Source organism: Struthio camelus, chromosome 2, assembly GCF_040807025.1.
Source record: "Struthio camelus isolate bStrCam1 chromosome 2, bStrCam1.hap1, whole genome shotgun sequence".
In the NCBI taxonomy this organism is placed as follows: domain Eukaryota; kingdom Metazoa; phylum Chordata; class Aves; order Struthioniformes; family Struthionidae; genus Struthio; species Struthio camelus.
Window position 1 is genome coordinate 16209845 of NC_090943.1, and position 18730 is coordinate 16228574.

The 18730-nt window shown below is 38.2% G+C and overlaps 1 protein-coding gene across 26 annotated transcripts in view; it reads left to right on the top strand.

The window, feature by feature from the left end:
- PARD3 (par-3 family cell polarity regulator) overlaps nt 1–18730 on the top strand; it is a 468531-nt gene that overhangs the window by 314472 nt on the left and 135329 nt on the right. For all 26 annotated transcript variants that reach the window (XM_068934384.1, XM_068934389.1, XM_068934381.1 and 23 more), the window contains 2 exons: nt 5023–5250; nt 11103–11319. In XM_068934384.1, the coding sequence (XP_068790485.1) occupies nt 5023–5250; nt 11103–11319 (445 nt within the window). The remainder of the gene's footprint in view (nt 1–5022; nt 5251–11102; nt 11320–18730) is intronic.

Here is an 18730-nt window from a genome sequence, read left to right on the forward strand (position 1 = left end):
AGTTTTGTATATAAACACTGACTTTCTCCCATTACTGAAGATGGATGGGGTTGTTAAACCACTTACTGTAGTTTGGTTTAAAAATTGTCTAGTTATAAGAAAAAAATGCTTCAAATGTGTGGTGAGCTATGTTTTAATGAACTCTAGAAACCAGAAAATTTCGGCATATATTTACTTTAGGAAAACTAAAAACAAACTCTGTTGTAGTTGAAGTTAGCCTTAATAATATTGACTGAAAAGGAAAGTGTAGATCTCAGCCGCACCAGTTACTATAATAGATTTTTAATTATTTTTCTTTCTGCAGTTCACTTGAACTACCTAATCCTTGCAGTGTTTGCAGTTCATTCTGGAGGTTAGAAGTATATTCAGTAGCAATTGAGCATGGCTCTTTTATTGAGTCTTAAACATGCTAAACTTCCAGCTATTTTTTTCCATGTACACCTTGCAAAAACGCAAAAAATGTCACAGTGAATTTATTAAAAATGTTTATTTAGTTTATATTTATTTTATTTTATTGTTTTATTTTAAAATTATCTCTATTTTATGAAATGGAAGCAAAACTAAACCACTTTTGACAGCAGATGCAAATGCTTGCTCTATTCCTCTCCCTCCCCCACCCAACCCAAACATTGCTCTTTATTGTATGACCTGAACTAGAAGAATTTATCAAATCTAATGGTGCAGATAATAAGAAAAAATTAATTGACTCACTGCTTATGTCTTTTAAGAATGTGTTTATAAAGTATGCCTTTATGCTTTTGCAAAAGTGGGCTGGGCTAGTCTAACAGAGGGAAATTTTTGATGTAAGTGACTGCTGGCTTTTAACATGAGAGCTGATAAAAATTATGTTTCAGTTGAAGTTAACCTAAAAATTATGTGCCTTTAAATTCCGGGTGGCTGTTTCGTAGTTTCTTTTGAGGTTAGGAGCTCAAGAGTAAGCTTCTTTTCTTAGCATTGTTTCTAGTTTAGATATATGCATTTACAATTACAAGAAAAGCTTTCTTAAAGAAAGAAAACCATCGTTTTAAACCATCTAAAAGAAAGTGTAACGAAAGATTTGTTTTCCCGCCTTTAAAAGGAGCCACTTGTAACGGAAACACCACGCGTCGTTTGACTCCACACTTTTTGCCTCTGCAAATCGCCCAGGCGAACTCGTGGCGCAGTGTAAATACTTAACATACGGGGTCAGAGCCGGGGAGGCCCCGTGAGGGGTTAAAGAGAGGCAGCGGAGCAGAAGAACGAGGGGCTGGGAGCAGGCAGCCTCCCCGCGGGGCGCGGGAGCGGGCCGCGCTTGCCCGGTCCCTGGCGCGGCGTGCGCGGGGGAGGAGCCTGGCGCAGGCGCAGGCGGAGGCGGAGGCGGTGCGGGCCGGGCCGGGGGCTGACGCGCCCGCCCCCCTGCGGGGTTGCATGAGGGCAGGTGGCTGCGTGGTCTGGAAAGCCGGGCTTGGCCGCTGTCCCCACGGACCTGCCGGCTGGGGAAGCGCTTGGGGTATGGCATAGGGAGCGGGGTGCATGCGTAGGGCAGGCTGGGGACGGGACGGGGCTGGGCTGGGCTGGGTGGTGGAAGCATATTGCGAAGCTCTGATACGGAGCCCGTGAGAGATAGATGGGGGTAGGTGGCATGGAGAGTGGCGCTGGAGGGCCGAACGTATAAGTAGAGCGTGCCAGGCGGCTGCGCACGTAGCACCACTTACAGTAGGAGTATTGCTGTGTTACAGATAGGCTAATCTACCTCAAAGGATATTTGCCAATAAAAATGTTGGGAAATTCTGATAAACTTCAAATTTTTAGAAAGGATAAAAGAATCCTTTTCACCCCTCAGTCATATACAGATGCTTTAGACAGATGTTTCTTTTTTATTTTTCTTTTAAATTCAGATGTCAAAACAGAAGCAGAACTCGTTCCGAGTAGATAACGTTTTTGATGATTACCGCCAGCGCTGTGAAGTCCAGAAGAAAATGCTGACATTTTTGTACTTAGAAAATAAGGTTTTGATGTGACTCATAAATTTTAAATAGAACCCATTTTAAAGAAACTTTGCAGTTTCCTACCAGATTATGGGTAAACAACTCACTTTCTGGGTGGTGAATGCTAGTCATAAAGTCTGAACTCACTCAATTTACAGGGAGGCTTAACCATATATTTTAAGAAATAGTAGCCTTGCTATGAAGTAGCCATAGCGAATAGTGAAGATATTAGAATATACATAGCTTTATGATCACAATTCTTAAATTACTTGTGAAAGGACATTTCCTGCTTTCAAATTCCGCAACCTGTCCACATTGGTGTGCATGACCACCCAAGTTCAATAAATACTCCTATCATTTCTGTAGTCCCTTATTAATTTTACAGTACTCAAGGAACATTAGGTCATATCCCATCTAGCTTTTCCTTTGGGAAAGCACAACTTACATAAATATTGTTCTCACAAAGATCTGTATTGGGTAGCAGGAAATGGAATTTTTTAATGTCCTTTATGAGCATAAATGGGCACATAAATGCTTGCTTTATAATTACTGTTTACAGAAAGAGCCGTTCAGTAATTAGAAAAAGATATATGAGCATTTCATTTAGAAGGTTGCAAGGCAGAATCTGGAATAAGGAAGTTTACAGTAAGTTGCCATGTAAGAGCACACTCTTTCCTTTTGTATATAAAATTGAATCTGTCACACAGCTGGTTTCTATATGACTGTCTTGTCTTTTTTTCCTTTCAAAATGTTGCGTTCCTTTTTTCTCCGCCCTGTCCCATGGACTGTTTTTAACAAAATACAGATCTTGAAAATTAAAAAATAAAACCAAATATGTTTTACTGCAGGCATTAGCGGAGGGACAGCAAATTTTGATATGTGCTAAGGAATGGACAGTTTTGTAGAGCGCTGTCTCTGTTGGTGTTATTTCGCTCGGTAACGAGAGAGCGCGGTACGTAAAAATGCTTGCATTAAACTTCAGCCCATGCCCTAAAGTTTGGTGAGGCTGGCGGGAAGTTTGTTTGCACAGCTGGGAAGCCATCAAACCTCCCTCGTCCCAGCTGGCTTTTCTTGTTCACCCCAGCAGCTGTGCAGTGCCCCCAGCGCTCCTCGTGACCCTCGGCCCTCTGCCAAAAATGGGTTGTGAGTGAGAGGGTAACTTCTAGGAGATGCGAATTCATCAAGATAATATTTCTAATTTGTTGGGGTGTGTTTATTTCCAGCTGAGGGTCCAAGCAGCGGGACACGGGCCCGCTGGCTGAACCAGACTGCAGGAGTTGTATGGACCTGTGAAAGAGTTTGTTTTGTTTTGTTTCTGTTTACAAATTCATCTTATCAGTAAGGCAGCTGAACAGGAATACTTTGACAGCTGCCACTTGACTTTATTTGATCTAAAGGCTTTCATTTCAACTTAATTTCTCAGATTTTTAAAAGCTGAGTAGAAAATGAAAGCGTTTGCTGCCCTGCTCTATGTCATACCAAGCCAGCAAACAGCACAGTGAAGACTTGCCACGCTGCATCCGTCCTGCAGGTCCAGCAGCCCCCTTCCCTCCAGCCAGTACTGAAAGATGAGAGAAACTGGATTTAGTAGTGTGTATTTTTTCCGTTGTACATAGCTTTGTTAGAGACTGTCTCATTCCCCTTCTAACAGCGACCAGATAGGGATTGACTCCAAAGGAGGAGAAGAACACTCCTTGCATTATTCACACCAGACCCTGCTAATGAAACTGTTGTTTAATGGTTTGGTATTCCTGGGGGCTGCGCTCTTGGCTCTCTCTCTCTGCTGGCTGGCTGGCCTTGAACAAATCGTTTGATCTTTCTTACTGAGGTAAGATGAGGATAGCAGTATCAACAGAGGAGAGTAACTGCCCTTTACCTGGGACTGCCACGGTGCCACAGCACCCTTCTGTGTTCAGGTAGAGGAAGAAAAGAGTTTCCCCTGTTCTAGGTGAGGCCTCTGTTCTTATAACTTCAGCAAATATGGCTATGATGGTGTTGCCCCACCTCATTTTTCTCTCCAGTCAAAGTTTTGTCCATCAATTCCTATGGAAAATCTCGCCAAGAGTATTCTGCGGTTTAGAACAAAATCACTTCAAATAAGTGCAGTGAATTTATTTGCCTGGGATCTCTCTCCCAGTTTTAACTATAATGTGAGATCTAATTGTGTACTTGCATGCTGATTTACACTGTCAATGTGTGTATCTAACTAGAGAGGCTAGACACGTAGTCCACAAAACTGACAGGGAAGTGCGGATAGGGAAAGGGTTTTGCAGGATACCGTCTAGGGCTTTCTTGGCACACCTCGAAACATAGCGCACTGATAAGAACTGCCTTCAGCTCCAGCTGTAGTGCTGCCCAAACGTCCCGACCTGGTAACTGCCAGAACTGTTTCTTTTCCAGCTGGATAACTGGTATTGTAATGGGGTTCTTGCTACAGATTTTTTTTGGTACAAATTTACAAAATCATAGCGCGTCAACTGATATTTCTCAGAAGCATTTCATTATGAAGTTGTTAGCTATTTGATGCAATTGTTTAAAACTCAGTTAAAACTAAACAAAACTAAACAACCTACTACTTGATGCTCAAGCTACTCACAGGAATGTTACTATGAGCACAACAGGATTCATGCACATAATATGAATCCTTCTGCATCAGTTGCAGGTACCTATGAAATTTTCTGCTTAGAAGAGAAATAATTATTTTGACTGCCAGTTAGATAGGTATCTCTGTTGTTTTATCAGTGATATTTTTAAAGCCCAATGACTAATTTATCATTCAAATTGTTAACATAATAGTAATAGATGTTGGTATCTGTTCACTGACTTGAAAAACCAGACATTGCTAATGTTGTCGGTTTCGTTGACTATAACTTGACATACTCGTTCACTTCCGAGACCAGCAAATCTGCACAGAATTCCCTGCAGATTATTGAGAGCTGATGTGAATAATGTTAAGTGTGTCCCCAAAGACTTTCACAATGGATATGCATAATCAAGCATGCAGTTTTCCATACTAATTCTAATTACTTTTTTTTTTTCCCCCTAAATCACTAAGGTTCCCCAACCAGAGATGTGGGGCCTTCATTAGGTCTGAAGAAATCCAGCTCATTAGAAAGTCTGCAGACGGCCGTTGCTGAGGTGACTTTGAATGGTGATATTCCCTTCCACCGCCCGCGCCCACGAATAATCCGAGGACGGGGCTGCAATGAAAGCTTCAGAGCTGCCATAGACAAATCATATGATAAACCCGTGGCAGATGATGACGATGAAGGCATGGAAACTTGTAAGTAAACTATTGCTGTACATAAAGAAGGTTAATGCAGGTTAATGCATGTTAATTCCTTAAAGGTGATTAAAAGTAGTTGAAGATAATTTTAATATTTTAAAAGGATAAATGAACAACTTCATCATCAAGTTTATTCAAGCTTTCATGCTTCATATGCATTGTCAGATTGCAACACTATGCAGTTTCCTTCCTTCCTAAAACAAGGAAATAATCTTATCAGGGGTGTTTTTATTTAAATTACTTACTATGAAAATTTTCTGTAAGACAGTTCATTAATTATTAATGCAAATTAGCAAAATTTTCAGGCAGAAAGGAAAAAAACCCCACTGAATTGAAGTTTAAAAAAATATATGCATCTAACTTTGAAAGAGCACATTTGTAGTGTCTAGGGAAAAAAAGAAATCACTGTCCTTTAATTAGAATGAGTAGGGCTGGCAGATCTAATAAAATATAAAGTTAATGATCAGCTATTACCCACCCTAATGGGCATTCATTTACATTTTCAGTTCTTTAACCCGAAGTATGACCCAACATGTGGAGAATGTCATTAACATAAAAGAATCACTTCAAAGCTAACCTTATCATTATTGAACTATGTAAGAATGGGCTGGTAAAATGACAACTCATATTGAATGAAAATAGTATGAATGGTAAATTACCTCAATCAGGGGTTGTATTAAAATTATTGAATTTTTAACCTTCATGTTGTACTACTTTCAACTTGTCACACACCAGCAGAATTTTTTTTTTAATCAACCTGCAGCTAGTTATAAGTTTATGAATGAAGATGATGCTGGGAAAGTTTAAGTGGTAAAATATTTAGTCTAAGGGCTAGCAGAAAAAGCTTGAAAGGGGTTTTTCCCTCTCTGTCCTTTTTTTTTATTTTTTAATTTCAGTAGGTCTGTTTCATAAAAGTATCATTTTCTGATATTCTGTTATAAGCTTCTTGTGTAATCACCCTTCTTTTATTTCTCAGAACTCTCTGGGCTTTTTTAATCTACCTATTTCTAAAACTATTCTTAGACTGAAATGAAGGTCATTTTACCAGTCACTTTTCTCAAAGATAGTTATGGACAGAATTAATTCTGCTTTGCTTTGCCAGCACCTAGCAATTTCACGCAGCGGTGAGGCTAAATGCTGGTCTGGTGCTGCTGGTTGTCGATCTATTTCTGACCAAAAGAAGAATGAATTTGAGAAAACGCATAGTGATCCTGCATTCTCCCCAAATGCATGCTTATGGTCTTTTGGGGCATTAGACCATAATTTTCTAAACAAACAGCTTTATTTAGTGTGAGCCAACTGATAATAATATCCTGTTTTAAAGCATCAGATGTCCAAGGCTTATCTAGAAGTTACAGATGGTTTAACCTCATTTGATCAAAAACATAGCAAAACCGTTGTCATGAAACACTTCTGAGGTGACTGTAGGTTTATGGGATTACCGAAAGGGGTTTTGAGCTTATTGATGCAATTCATAGAGAATAGCGTGAAGAGGGGAAGCCAGACCAAGCCTTCCAACTGAAATCGAAATGCCACAGGATGATGCTTTGTGTTAGTCTGCGCACAGATGCAGAGGTCTAGCACTGATGGACTACAAGCTATCTCAGTGGCATGGGAGAGCACGAGTGAGGTTGTTCTCACATCTCACAAAATAAAGAAGAGCTGAACAAACTGAGACCAAGCAATGTCCAACCAGCCAGATCTACGTATAGTGAACTTTTTTTCTTAAAACTACATAAAATGTATAAAACTGCACATTTTGTTGAAGTTGCATGTGTTTTAATAGCTTCCATATGTTAAAATAAAACATCTAAGAATGATTCAGAAACTTATAGTGCCATGATAATTGAAGCAGTTGAATAGTAAAGCCAATAGTGTGAGTTAGTTGGACAAAATTCAGTCCTAGGAACAGCACAGGTCCCTCTAGGTTTAGCCCTTCTTGTGGTGGCTGGTGGAAGGTGCAGAGCTGGCCCAGCCCTGTGAGGCTTGGGACTAGAGCAAAATGTTGAAGGCTGGGGCCTGTCTTTGTGAGAGCATGTCTGCATCTGTGTTAAAGCTGACAGTAACTGCAGTCTGCTCCGTTTTATGTAAATTGTATGTGGCCTCAGTTTCCAGAGACTTTGCCAAATGGTGTCTTTGGCTGGGCAAAGTCTGGGCACCTTCGAATATTTAGAATTTAATTTAACAAGCTGGGGATAACATAGTTAACGTCTCGCTGCTGCCATAACTACGTGGCCTAAGTTTTTTTTTTAATTGTATTTAATTATTCTGTAACTATTTAGAATTAAAATGTGGCTTTCTCTTATTATAAAACCCAGGCACGCATGGTGGTCAATTTGCTGATGCCCAGGAGGATGGATTTATTTGTCTTACTTGAAAATTTTCCCCTTTCTCCTCCAAATGTTTCAGTGCTGAGTGCTTCTTTTATCCAGTCAGTGACCCTCTTTGGAGTAGCAAATAGCAGTGCTGGTTTGTATTTTATAGAGAGAATTCTTCACATGTCATCACCTCATGTGAGAAAGCCATAAAAATACAGGTAGCATATGTGGCAAAGGGGCTGACTCTCTCGTTTAAATGTACTAACTGTCCTTGGTGCAACGTGTGATTCATATTGCTAAATGTAGGATGAAAATCAGATAGCAATGTCCACTTCTGGGAAAACATTTTAAGTGTTTGAGAAGATGGAGCTGAGTTGTAACAGCTATAATGAGGTAACATTTGTGGAAAGGTATGGGTGTTTAGCTTTTACAGATCATTTTGTCTGATTTTTTTTTTTTCCTTAATATTTGAAATAGCTGACTGGAAGCAAAATGTTTATCTTTAGCGTGTTGAATGAGAACAACATATCTGAACTGGGAACGATCAGCAGAGCTTTCAAGTCTTTTGCTGAATCTTAATTGTTAGAATCTACGGCTATATTAAATATCACAATAAAAGGCCTAGAAGCTTTATGGCAAAATAGCTTCACATTAAGTAGCTTTCATTCCTCATGTGAATCTTTTCTGTTTTATGGCCTAATTAGGAGAATAGCTTCATAGTACCTGTTTCCGTACTTCTCTTTAGGACAGTGTGGTTCCTGAAATGACGCTACTTTTAATAGAAGTCTAAAGTATGCCTCAATTTAATTTTTTGGCTTCACTGTTCTGAAAGTGAAGTAGGAGGGTGCCGGAAAAGAAGGAAAAAACAGCAACAAAACAAATCCTTTCTGTATTTTGCAGTAACCTACTGCAACTTGACAAAAATGACAAGTTTCATTTGTAGCCTGGACATGAATTTTAATTGGGCAACATTTGCATTTGTTCTGAACACTAGTAATTAGGTTTATGTTAACTTCAGAATAATGGTGCTGCATAAAAGTGAAACAAATGTCCTCATGTTGTGCTTTTTTAAGAAAATTGGAAATATATTTACTCTAGTAAAGATGCCAGCATTTACTCCAGCAGAACAGGCATCCTAGTTCACAGGGTTCATTCTGAGCTAAGGAGTTAATTGCAGGCGAGCTGTGTGTGATAGACAAATATTTATTGCAGCACAACTGTGAAAAGGAGGCAATATTATTTCCATAGAATAGGCAAAATAATAAGGGAGGAAGCATTGTTATGACAAGTTGTTCAGCAAATCAGCATAGCACAATACACTTAGTACATATTTAGGATTAATTTATGTATTGTCATTTTGAATATGAACCACGATACATCAAAATTCGTTCATCTTTAAAATTCTGTCAGTGGAGTACAAAGTAAACATTTGACTTAAGAATTTGCCAGATTTTTAATGTATTTTTTTTACTAATTATATTTGTTTACAGGCACAATCATTTAAATGCCTAGTTGGTTTTAACTGTAACAGGTTGTAGCTATAAATTAGCATGCAGAAAATTAGAATCTCTATTCAAATGTGGTTTTTCACTGCTCTTACTAATAATTAAATATCGTCTTGAACTTTTAGAGATATTGTGACAAAAAAGTACAAGTATACAGTTAGTATAGAGGTATGTAACAGAGAGTGACCATTTGATTTTCTAAAATATAATTATCTGAATCTTAAAACTGTGCCTACAATTGAGAAAATTCATCATCTGCTTAACTCCTAGCAGTTCTGATGATAAATTAACAACGTGAATTGCCACAACCCTTCATTTTTTTTCTGATGGTTTGTGCTTCAGCATAGTTAAGATTCAAAAATAGGTGAATCTCAGCACAAATGCTGAGATTTATCTGACATGGTATGTTGTTCTTGAAATATCTTTATGTGCTCTTTCAGGGTTGGAGAATATTTACAGAAATCTTGGGACAGTTGATAAATAAGTACAGTCTAAGTCTGTTGAACAGGTCTATGTATTGTACTATGAAAGAATAGACAGTTCAGTATCTTACAGGCAAATATACAACACAGAGAAGAGAGAATACTGAATGACTTTCAATGAATGATCTGTAGATCTTTCAGGTTCAATGAATTACTTGGAAGGTGAATAAGAAAGATGACTAAGAAAAGCAAGTTTTCATACTGTACAGCAATATATGTATGGGAAATTTCTAAAGAAATACACATTTCCATTGGGTGTAGAAAAGTCATTGAGATCTACAGAGAGGTAACAATATAAAAAAAAGGAAACCATAGGCTAAGCTAAAAAATGTTTCTTTTTCTCCTTCTATAAGCCATGGCCATTTCCAAATCTTACTGAGTGCAAAAAGTTTATTTTTTGTTTCTTTTCTATTCATTCTCTTTATATAAGGCAAAACCATATTTTTTGCCCTATGCTGCCAGAAATTGTTTGGCACCTATACATTCGTTACAGCTACAGGAGTGATGCTGAGTATGCGCCTGTGATCCTAATTGCTGCTTTGTGCTATCTATGGGAACAATAGGAGATGGCTAGCCCTACTTTTAATGTGATGATATAAGATGTTAGAGCTCCTGGGAGATCACAGCTTCATCAGCTATGCAGTATAACTTTTGAACTTGGCTTTAAGCTAAATCAAAATGATGGCAGGATTCTAACGCATGAGCTTGAAATATTTTATTTCTTCTCGCTCAAATTTTGGGAGAGTTTTCAGTTTCTGAATGTTTTTATTTCTCTTAGTTACCTTTGTTTCAGACTTTCTGAAATATGTGTGTCCCATTAAATCTAACCTTGAATAAAACTCTAGGATTGCCTGAGCTTTGGTCTTGGGTTAGAAGCAGAGAAGAAACACATAATCTACTCTTAAAAAATTTTACTTGTCCACTGGCTGGCCTTTAAGGTTATGCGAGCTCAATTAGTGTTACTGCTTTGGAAGAAAAAAAACCGTGGTGCATGACGAACTTTATACTGCTCCAGGCAACGAAATGGTAAAAAAAAAAAAAAAATTATGGTACTTGCAGCGGAAGACAAAGTCTGTTAAGGCTTGTATTGAGGATTTGCAGTGCTTAATGACTTTTATATTTTGATGAGAGCATTACTAAGAGTTTACTGACTGTGCATGCTGCACTGCTGTTGTTTCTTCTTGCAAACATTCCTCAAACTCTCCTTAACTGATTTAAATACTGAAACGAAGGTGTCAATTAACATCACTTTACTAATGCTCTTTATTAACCCCTACATTATTCACAATACACACAAAGTACAAACCATGCTTTGCAGAGTGTTTTGCAAAGGTAAATTCCTTGCTTTGGAGATTTTAATCCTCATAGTAGACGTGAACATTTCAGGAAAGCCCAAAATGAACAGATACTGATTTTGAAAAGGATGCAAGTATTTTGCTGTTATGCCTATATTTAGCTTCAAAACATATTCTGCAACATACTAAAAAAAACCTCCTTTGTTATTTGTTCTTACTCCACTGCTGTGTCTTAATTTACGCTTTCAGTGGAGGAAGACACAGAGGAAAGCTCAAGATCTGGTAGAGAATCTGTGTCCACAGCAAGTGACCAGCCATCCCACTCCTTGGAGAGGCAGATGAATGGAAGCCAAGATAAAGGTGATAGAAGAAAGACTGGGAAGGAAAAGAAGAAAGATCGAGATAAAGAGAAGGATAAAATTAAGGCAAAGAAAGGAATGCTGAAAGGCTTAGGAGACATGTTCAGGTAGGTGCTTTGTAATCAAACATAAGAATGAACTATAAAATGAAGGTTTGTGCTGTAGTTGCTGATTTATATTGTGACCATTTCCTGAGGCCATATTTTACTTTTAAGTTTATTGGTAATGTCATGGTATAGGAAGCAACTCAAAATGGAAGGGGAGCAGTTGAAGGCTGAAAGAGCTGCAAGGGAAAAATAAGTTTTAAGCATTCAAGCTGCTTGGTGTTGGAAAGGGCCTTTGGTGGCATCTAAGTAGTGCATGTATACCTTGGCAGGTCAAACATTTTTGGTTTTTGTTTTCCTCTTATACTGTGCTGCTCCTAATCTCATACCCAAAACTTGTGTGTTATTAAATTAGGCTTTTTCTTTGCTTTACTATTATGTCCGCTTGCTATTATGGAGGCATGATGGGAAAGAGATGAATCAGTTTGAAATTGAAAAACAGCATGCTCATCTCTCAGAAAATAGAATCTAAATAAGGTTGTGCGCTCTGACAACCTGCAGACTAGCAAAAGTTTTTTTTTTTAACAAGCTACACAAGGTTGGCGAAAGATCTGATTTTACCAAGCATGGAGTTTTTTGGAAATTGCATAAATGTTCTGAAAGGAGCAGACCACTGGGGGACACCCTGCTGCTCTGAGTACATGGTGCAACACAACAAACACCTTTGATCATTTGTGGGAAGGGGTGAGAGAGTAAGAAAATTGATCTTTATTTTAGCTAGCTAGGGAAAATAAATATATTTCCAAGACAAAATAATATCAAGGCAGTGTTTGTTTTCTTTCATATATGCAGTGGTCCATCATTTAATTTTGAAGTAAGATATTAGTATCATTTTAAAGATTTATTAACAGTGCTTCTGCACTGAAAGCATGTAAGTGGAGCTTCAGTTAACTTATTTCCTATTATATTATTTATTCCGTAAAACATTAATTGAAATTAGATCACTGCTGGTTAGATTCTCAAGAGTTGTTCTGTATCTGTGAATCATATTGCAAAGTTTGTTAACTTTATATTTAAAAAAGTTAGAAGATAGTGGTCATATTTAGAAAACACAAAATAATGTCAGATTGTTAGGCTATATATGCTACGGAATACTAAAATAAAGAGAATCTCACACTTCACATAGCAGGAAAGTGCTTCAACCTGGTCACACAGAAGTCCCACAGAGGCATCCTCATCTTCTGTGTGTTTGCCTGCCTAAACAGAAGTGGAGAGTTTTGCCATTAGTTGAAATCTTAGAAGTTGAAACTGGAATCTTCAGTAAACTGTCCTGTAAGATGTAAAATCCCACAAAAGTGGAATGGAGAGTTGCACTGAACACTGAATCCCAACATCATTCACATGAATAAAAGGTTAGAAATATTAAATGCAGAGAGATTCTTTTCTGCAATCTCAGCCGTTTTTCTACAGCTCTGTTTCATGGTTCTTTATTTCTGATGTAAATGGCTATCACAATAGAGATGACAGGCAAAACTGAGGAAAATTATATGTGCTGAATTCTGTGGAACGTAAGTAATTTATTGGGTAGAATGGATGCCCTCTCTTCAGCTGAAGTATGACACAGTATCTACAAAGTTGGGCAGCTCGTTAGTCCTCCGTTTCATCCTGTGTAACATTCCCAGTACCCAGAGGTCTTGTGAGATAGCTTCTTCCTCTTACAAGTTTTGGTACACAGACAAAGGCAGCAAAGTCCTATCCAAGTGAAGGAGGCTTCATGTTCCAGAGAGCTAGGTGGATTCAGGCTGTTGCGTTGTTTTCTGCCTTCCAGCATTAGAGCCCGATGTCTAATATTCATTCCCATGTAGCTTTGGAAGCTTTAGATGGCAACAAGTGCAAAAGTGAACACCATTTTTAATTAGGCACCCCCCCCCCCAGCTAAATAGAAAGTAAGCTTGCTTAAATAGTCAGTATAAGACACCCGAAATCTTTAATCTGAAAACTACAGTAATTTGATAGATCAGAAAGTCTGATGATAGCTTTGTTTTTTACTCTTCATAACAGTCAACATTTCCTTGAGTTATTTTTCCCCTAGCACCACTTCTAAGTGAACTTTCCTTTTCAGTTTCCTCTTTTTAATTAACATGGGAGCAGTGCCATCAGGATGCAGTTTGACTCCCCCTGTATCTTTAAATTAGTGTGCACCTTGTCAGCCCACCCAAGAGAGGTGCTCCTGGCAGACAGGAAGGAGCTGATTGAAGGAATTAAGTGTTAACGCCTCATTTTCCCTCATTGCTTAAATTTCTTTTGTTGACATGTTTCTCAATAATATTTGAGAGATGGGCTTTGTTATGTCTGCAAGATAAGCTCCTACTTCTGCCTATAATATGCTTTGTTTTACTATGAATCTGACATATTTCATAGATATTAAATAGTCAGTGAAAGAAGCTGTACGATAAAAAAATAATAATGACAGTAACATTCAAAGTTCAGACCATGATCAAAGCATAGTTGGATGTTTTGGTTCTTTGCAACATTATGATTTCTTTGTAGGTCTTTTTCTTTTCTCCTTTTTCATTTTTTTTTCTTCCATTTCAGTGCTCTTAACTTTAACATTTCTTCAGTGGGTTGTATGGGCAAGAACACTTGTGGGATGGAATTACTGTTAACTAACACTTTATTCCAATGTCTGTATTTAGCCAAAGGGCTTTTTATTGCCTATATGAAAACTGACAGCTCATAAAATTGAGTTTACATAATGTATAAAAATAAGGCTGCTTGCCATCAGTTGAAATCATAGGATTTGGTACTGGAATCTTCATTAAACTGTTCTGTAAGATAGAAACTCCCACTAGAGAATCCTAGGTTGCATTTATCCTTCAGTGTCTGTCTATTCATCATTTCCAAGAAATCCCCTGATGATTCAGATAACGTGCTAAAATCATAAGTAAATCTTTTAAATAATTACATTGTTTTACTGCTTTTATCAAACAGAATAAAGATACTAGGCGTAGCTGTGAACAAGAACTGTGAAATGCAGGGCGCAGTCTGCCTGGCTCTTGCATGCAGACTCCTGTTATCTCCAAAGGACTGTCGCTCACACGAGACTGTGGACACTTTGAAAGTTCACCCTTCTCACTGTGAAATACATCTGTCTGAGTATATGTATATTTCTTTCTTTCAAATTGACATTTTGGGGCAGAACAGACTAATATACATTTGTCATTTGACTTAAAAGTTTCTCTTTCTGTGCACAGGTATATATAGGGTGTAAGTAAACCTAGAAAAGTGTTGAACAAAAACCTTGGTCTATTGAAGTAAATGACAAAGCTGACACATCAGCTTTGGTGCTGCAGAGCTTGCTTATACCATAATGTTTTACCTGAATGGTTTTATCATTCCCATCTTCCTTCTCCCTTCAATGGCATCTTAGGCTATGCCTTGTGGCTTAGATCACATATAGGGGAAAGGTTGTGCTATTCCCTCTTCTCCATTGCACATTTAAGGGGTGCTTGGATGGCCACTGCCAGCTGAGGAAATAGTTTTCAGGAAGCTGATCTGCTATTCTGCTGATTTTTGTGTTTTGCTATTAAGAAGCCTTGAATGGACATATGTTTTTGACATCAGAAGATTATAAAAAATTTTATGCTTCTCTAAGTGCAGTCTAAAATATGTATTTATTCATTTCTAGGTCTGATATTATTTTTAGTAGAGATTTTGCTTCTTGATAAAATGAACCTGACAAAAACAATCAGCTGATACTGATAAATAAGTCATTGATAGAGAAGTCACGAGGAAGGTTTCACATATTTCTCACACTGCACCCATCATTAGTGCTGGTAGGGATGTGTTGCTTTGAAGGACTTCTACTTATGAGATTCTTTGTCATTCCTCTGCTGAGAGGGAAAATTATATACGACTTATTCTTTTTCCCTCCTCTTGGCCTTGTCATATACAGGGTATTTTCATTTATGAAAGTGAGGTATCTCAGAACATGAAATCAGGAGATATGAGATTGTTCTTAGTTTCTAGATTTTGGGTGATGATGAAATGATACTCTGCTGTGGTGACATCTTATCTATTATTATTATTATTATTATTATTATTATTATTGCATACATGCTTATGCCCAGGGAGAAGCTTGGATATAGTTCTTAGAGGAGTTAATGGATGACTGAAGTGATAGATCATAGATGGATGAGTGGTATGTCTTCCCCTAGCTTCCTTAAGTCATGTATAATTTTCTCTGTGATTGCCCTGAGCTGTGGTCCTGTAAAGCAATGACTTCACATGACTCTGCTACCTTTTTTAGAGCTTATTTTGATCTCAAAGAATCTGACAGCAATACTCTCATTGGAGAGTGTATATGGGAGAATGATAAAAGAATCACGTCCAATAAGTGGTCAGTGTCAGGCAAGGGTATGACTGAAGGACAACATCTTTTAGAAGAAACGAAACTGTTAATACATTGGGAATAAGGACAGAAAAAAAGCAGCTTTAGGTTTCTGTAGTAGAGGAGGCCAAGCTATCCAACCATATCTTGCTGGAAACGCATTTATTAGAGGGATAGTCACTGCATGATAAGAAAGATGTGCTGAAACAAATAGACATCAACATGGGATAAAAATGGATTTGCAAATATGAAAAGGTATGTTTGAGTTTGTGTGTGCAACTGCTGAGGAGAACTAAAGATGCTGAGAGGACATACCCATTGGGTCCTAACCTTGAGTCTAGGCAAGAAAATACTTGCTTTGGTCTTTGTGGTTGCTTATGAAATTGATTTAATATCATTTTGAAGCAACTGTGGATAAGTATGTTGCATGAAATAAACACATTTTCTACTGCAGAAATTAATTTCTCAGTCTCACGTAAATGTACCTTTTCAGTGGAAAACATAAGCACTATGTGTAGAAGTTTGTGGAACAAGACAATATGCTTAAGATTAATCATATGCATGGGTGTTTGTAGTACAGGACACTGTATATTTCAAGATCTGGTCTGTAATGTTGATGGAAATGTAAAGCTGTGCAGTGCTTGGTCTTCGGTTCTCTCTTGACTGTTGTAGAGTATAGGCGGGTAAATCAATGCACTGGATAGCCAATGCAAATGTAATATTTCCAAATTACCATTAAAATCTAATCCTACAATTACATTTGAAATGATTACTAGGAGCCTTGTAGTATTGTTTCTTCCAGTTCTTTGAGAGGAAATACATAATTTAGTTGGAAATCTTGTTTAGCTGAAATCAGATATACCGTTATCTTTTTTTCTCCCTTCTCCCCCCCCCCCCCCAGCTGCTTCCAGGGTGCACTGAACATGTCCAGATTCATAAACATATTATTTGTAGCTTTGAATTACACATTTCAACCACATTAGCCATCTGAGACCTCTGACTGGGCGTTTGGGAGAATAACATAGACAGATTACTGTTGCTTGTTACATAGCTTCCTGGCTGTATTACCTACTCTGTTTTTCATTTAAGGGTTTCTCATCGTAATGTCTGTGAAGAGATGAAAAGCAAATCGCAAGGGTTATATCATTAATTTAGTAATTACCTTCTTTTTCTTTCATTTAATAACAACCTTCAGACTTTTAAGCAGGCACATGACATAAAGGTGTCTGAATTGTGTAAAATAGTGCTGAAGCATACCCCAGTCAACAAAACTGGCAAATACCTCAAACTCTAGAAAATAAAATCCATGGTCTGATTCTCATCATTCAGTAGCTTAAGAAGCAGCAATAAAGGCATTTTCCTTGGAGGGCATGACTAATAGGACTTGGTATTGGTGAATGACACTTACTGATCTATGGACTTAATAGAAAACATGGGAACGAGTTCTAAAACTTAGTAATGTTTTTTCAGTGCTCTGTTCGTGGCACAAAACTCAATAAATCTTCAATCTGAGAACAGTGAAAAAGAGGTTAAACACCTGTTTGTCATATCATTTCAAACTTCAAAGATTGTTGTGAGCACACAGAATTGCACCTGGATTGCTAATACCCATCTGAGAACATCACCAGCAGCTTGCCCTGCTTATGTTAGCGTGCTGTCCAGAAAGCTGAGCTGGGTCAGTTCTCAGCTAATGGAGCTCAGGGCATTTGTGCTGCATTTTTTGCCTGCTCCTCTACTATAGTCAACTGGCATAACTAAAGTTAAGTTCACATCTGGTTCCCCACTTCTGCTACCAGCTAGCAAACGTGCAGACCGCTAGAGTCCTAGACATGAGGCATAAGCATGGTGCCATTTACATTTCAGGGAGAGCCCCAGCCCTCTTCCTGGTTGCAAGCTGGATGCTGTTAGTGACCTACCTCCATGTTTTACACTACTCTGGGCTAGTTTGTTGTGATCCGTTTTCAAGTTTCGACCAGCCACTGAGATGCACAGAATCAGAACAGTTTTTCGAATGAGGTCAGCCATGCAGCAAATTGTCACCTTTGATGCAGACGATTACCCTGGACTCTTAGAAATGTCTTTCAAAGCATTTCATATTCTTCACTTCCTTCTTTCCAGTTAAAAGTAAATAAGGGCCTGAAGGAGATAAGCTTGATTGAAAATAGCTTTTCTTTTTGAGAAGGCCGGCAATGAGCCTTTCTCCTTCTCCTCATTGTTTGTATTCTCTGGTCTCTTCTGGTTGCTGTAATCAGTTGTTTTGAGGAAAATTGTGTTGCGTTGCTGGCGTCCTGAAACACTAGGCATTACACTTATTTATGACTAAGATGTAATTGCGGGCGGGAGTAATAGTTGAATGGCAAATTCTTACTGCTAAACCAAAAAACTTCACATAATCTGTTAGGGATTTAAGGAATGCAGCTTCATTAAGCGGTCAGTAAACTCTGTGACTTTTAAATGAAACACAGAAAGCAATGGTATGCAGTTGTGAGAGATGGATTTGAAATGAGAGATTAACATAATCGAATGTGGCTTTCTAGTTTATCATTCTGACAGGGAACAGTACTTTGTTATATATATTCTTAACATTGGATTTTCCCAGAGTAAATCTTGAACTTGTAAATCTAATGGGGGTATATTGTGTGTTTTTTAATTTGAATAGAATTGAGGCTTTTGTTTCTAACATCCAGACATGAGTGTCAGGATGACCCGTTACTAGAGACAAGTTCATAGTAGCTGCTAACATATTCTCCCAGTATTCTCCCTTTGCTTGTCACTGAGTTTAAATAGCAAACCTTTGACATCTACAGCGCAGCATCTGACTGCAAAGCAAGCGCGCGAGGCGCGTAGCATGACAGCTGAGCCTTCCAAGATCCTTCCTGACGCTCTCTAACATTTCTTTTCCAGACCTGGCGTATGAATATAGAATGCAAGTGTCAAGGATGACACCTACTTTATAATCTCTGTAAAGCAAGCCTTTTCATAGAAGAATTTGTTGACAGTTCAGAGATTCAAAGTCAATTTCGGTTTTAGCTTGTGTAGAAATAGGATTTTTTCCCCCACCTGATGCGATAATTGAAGACTACT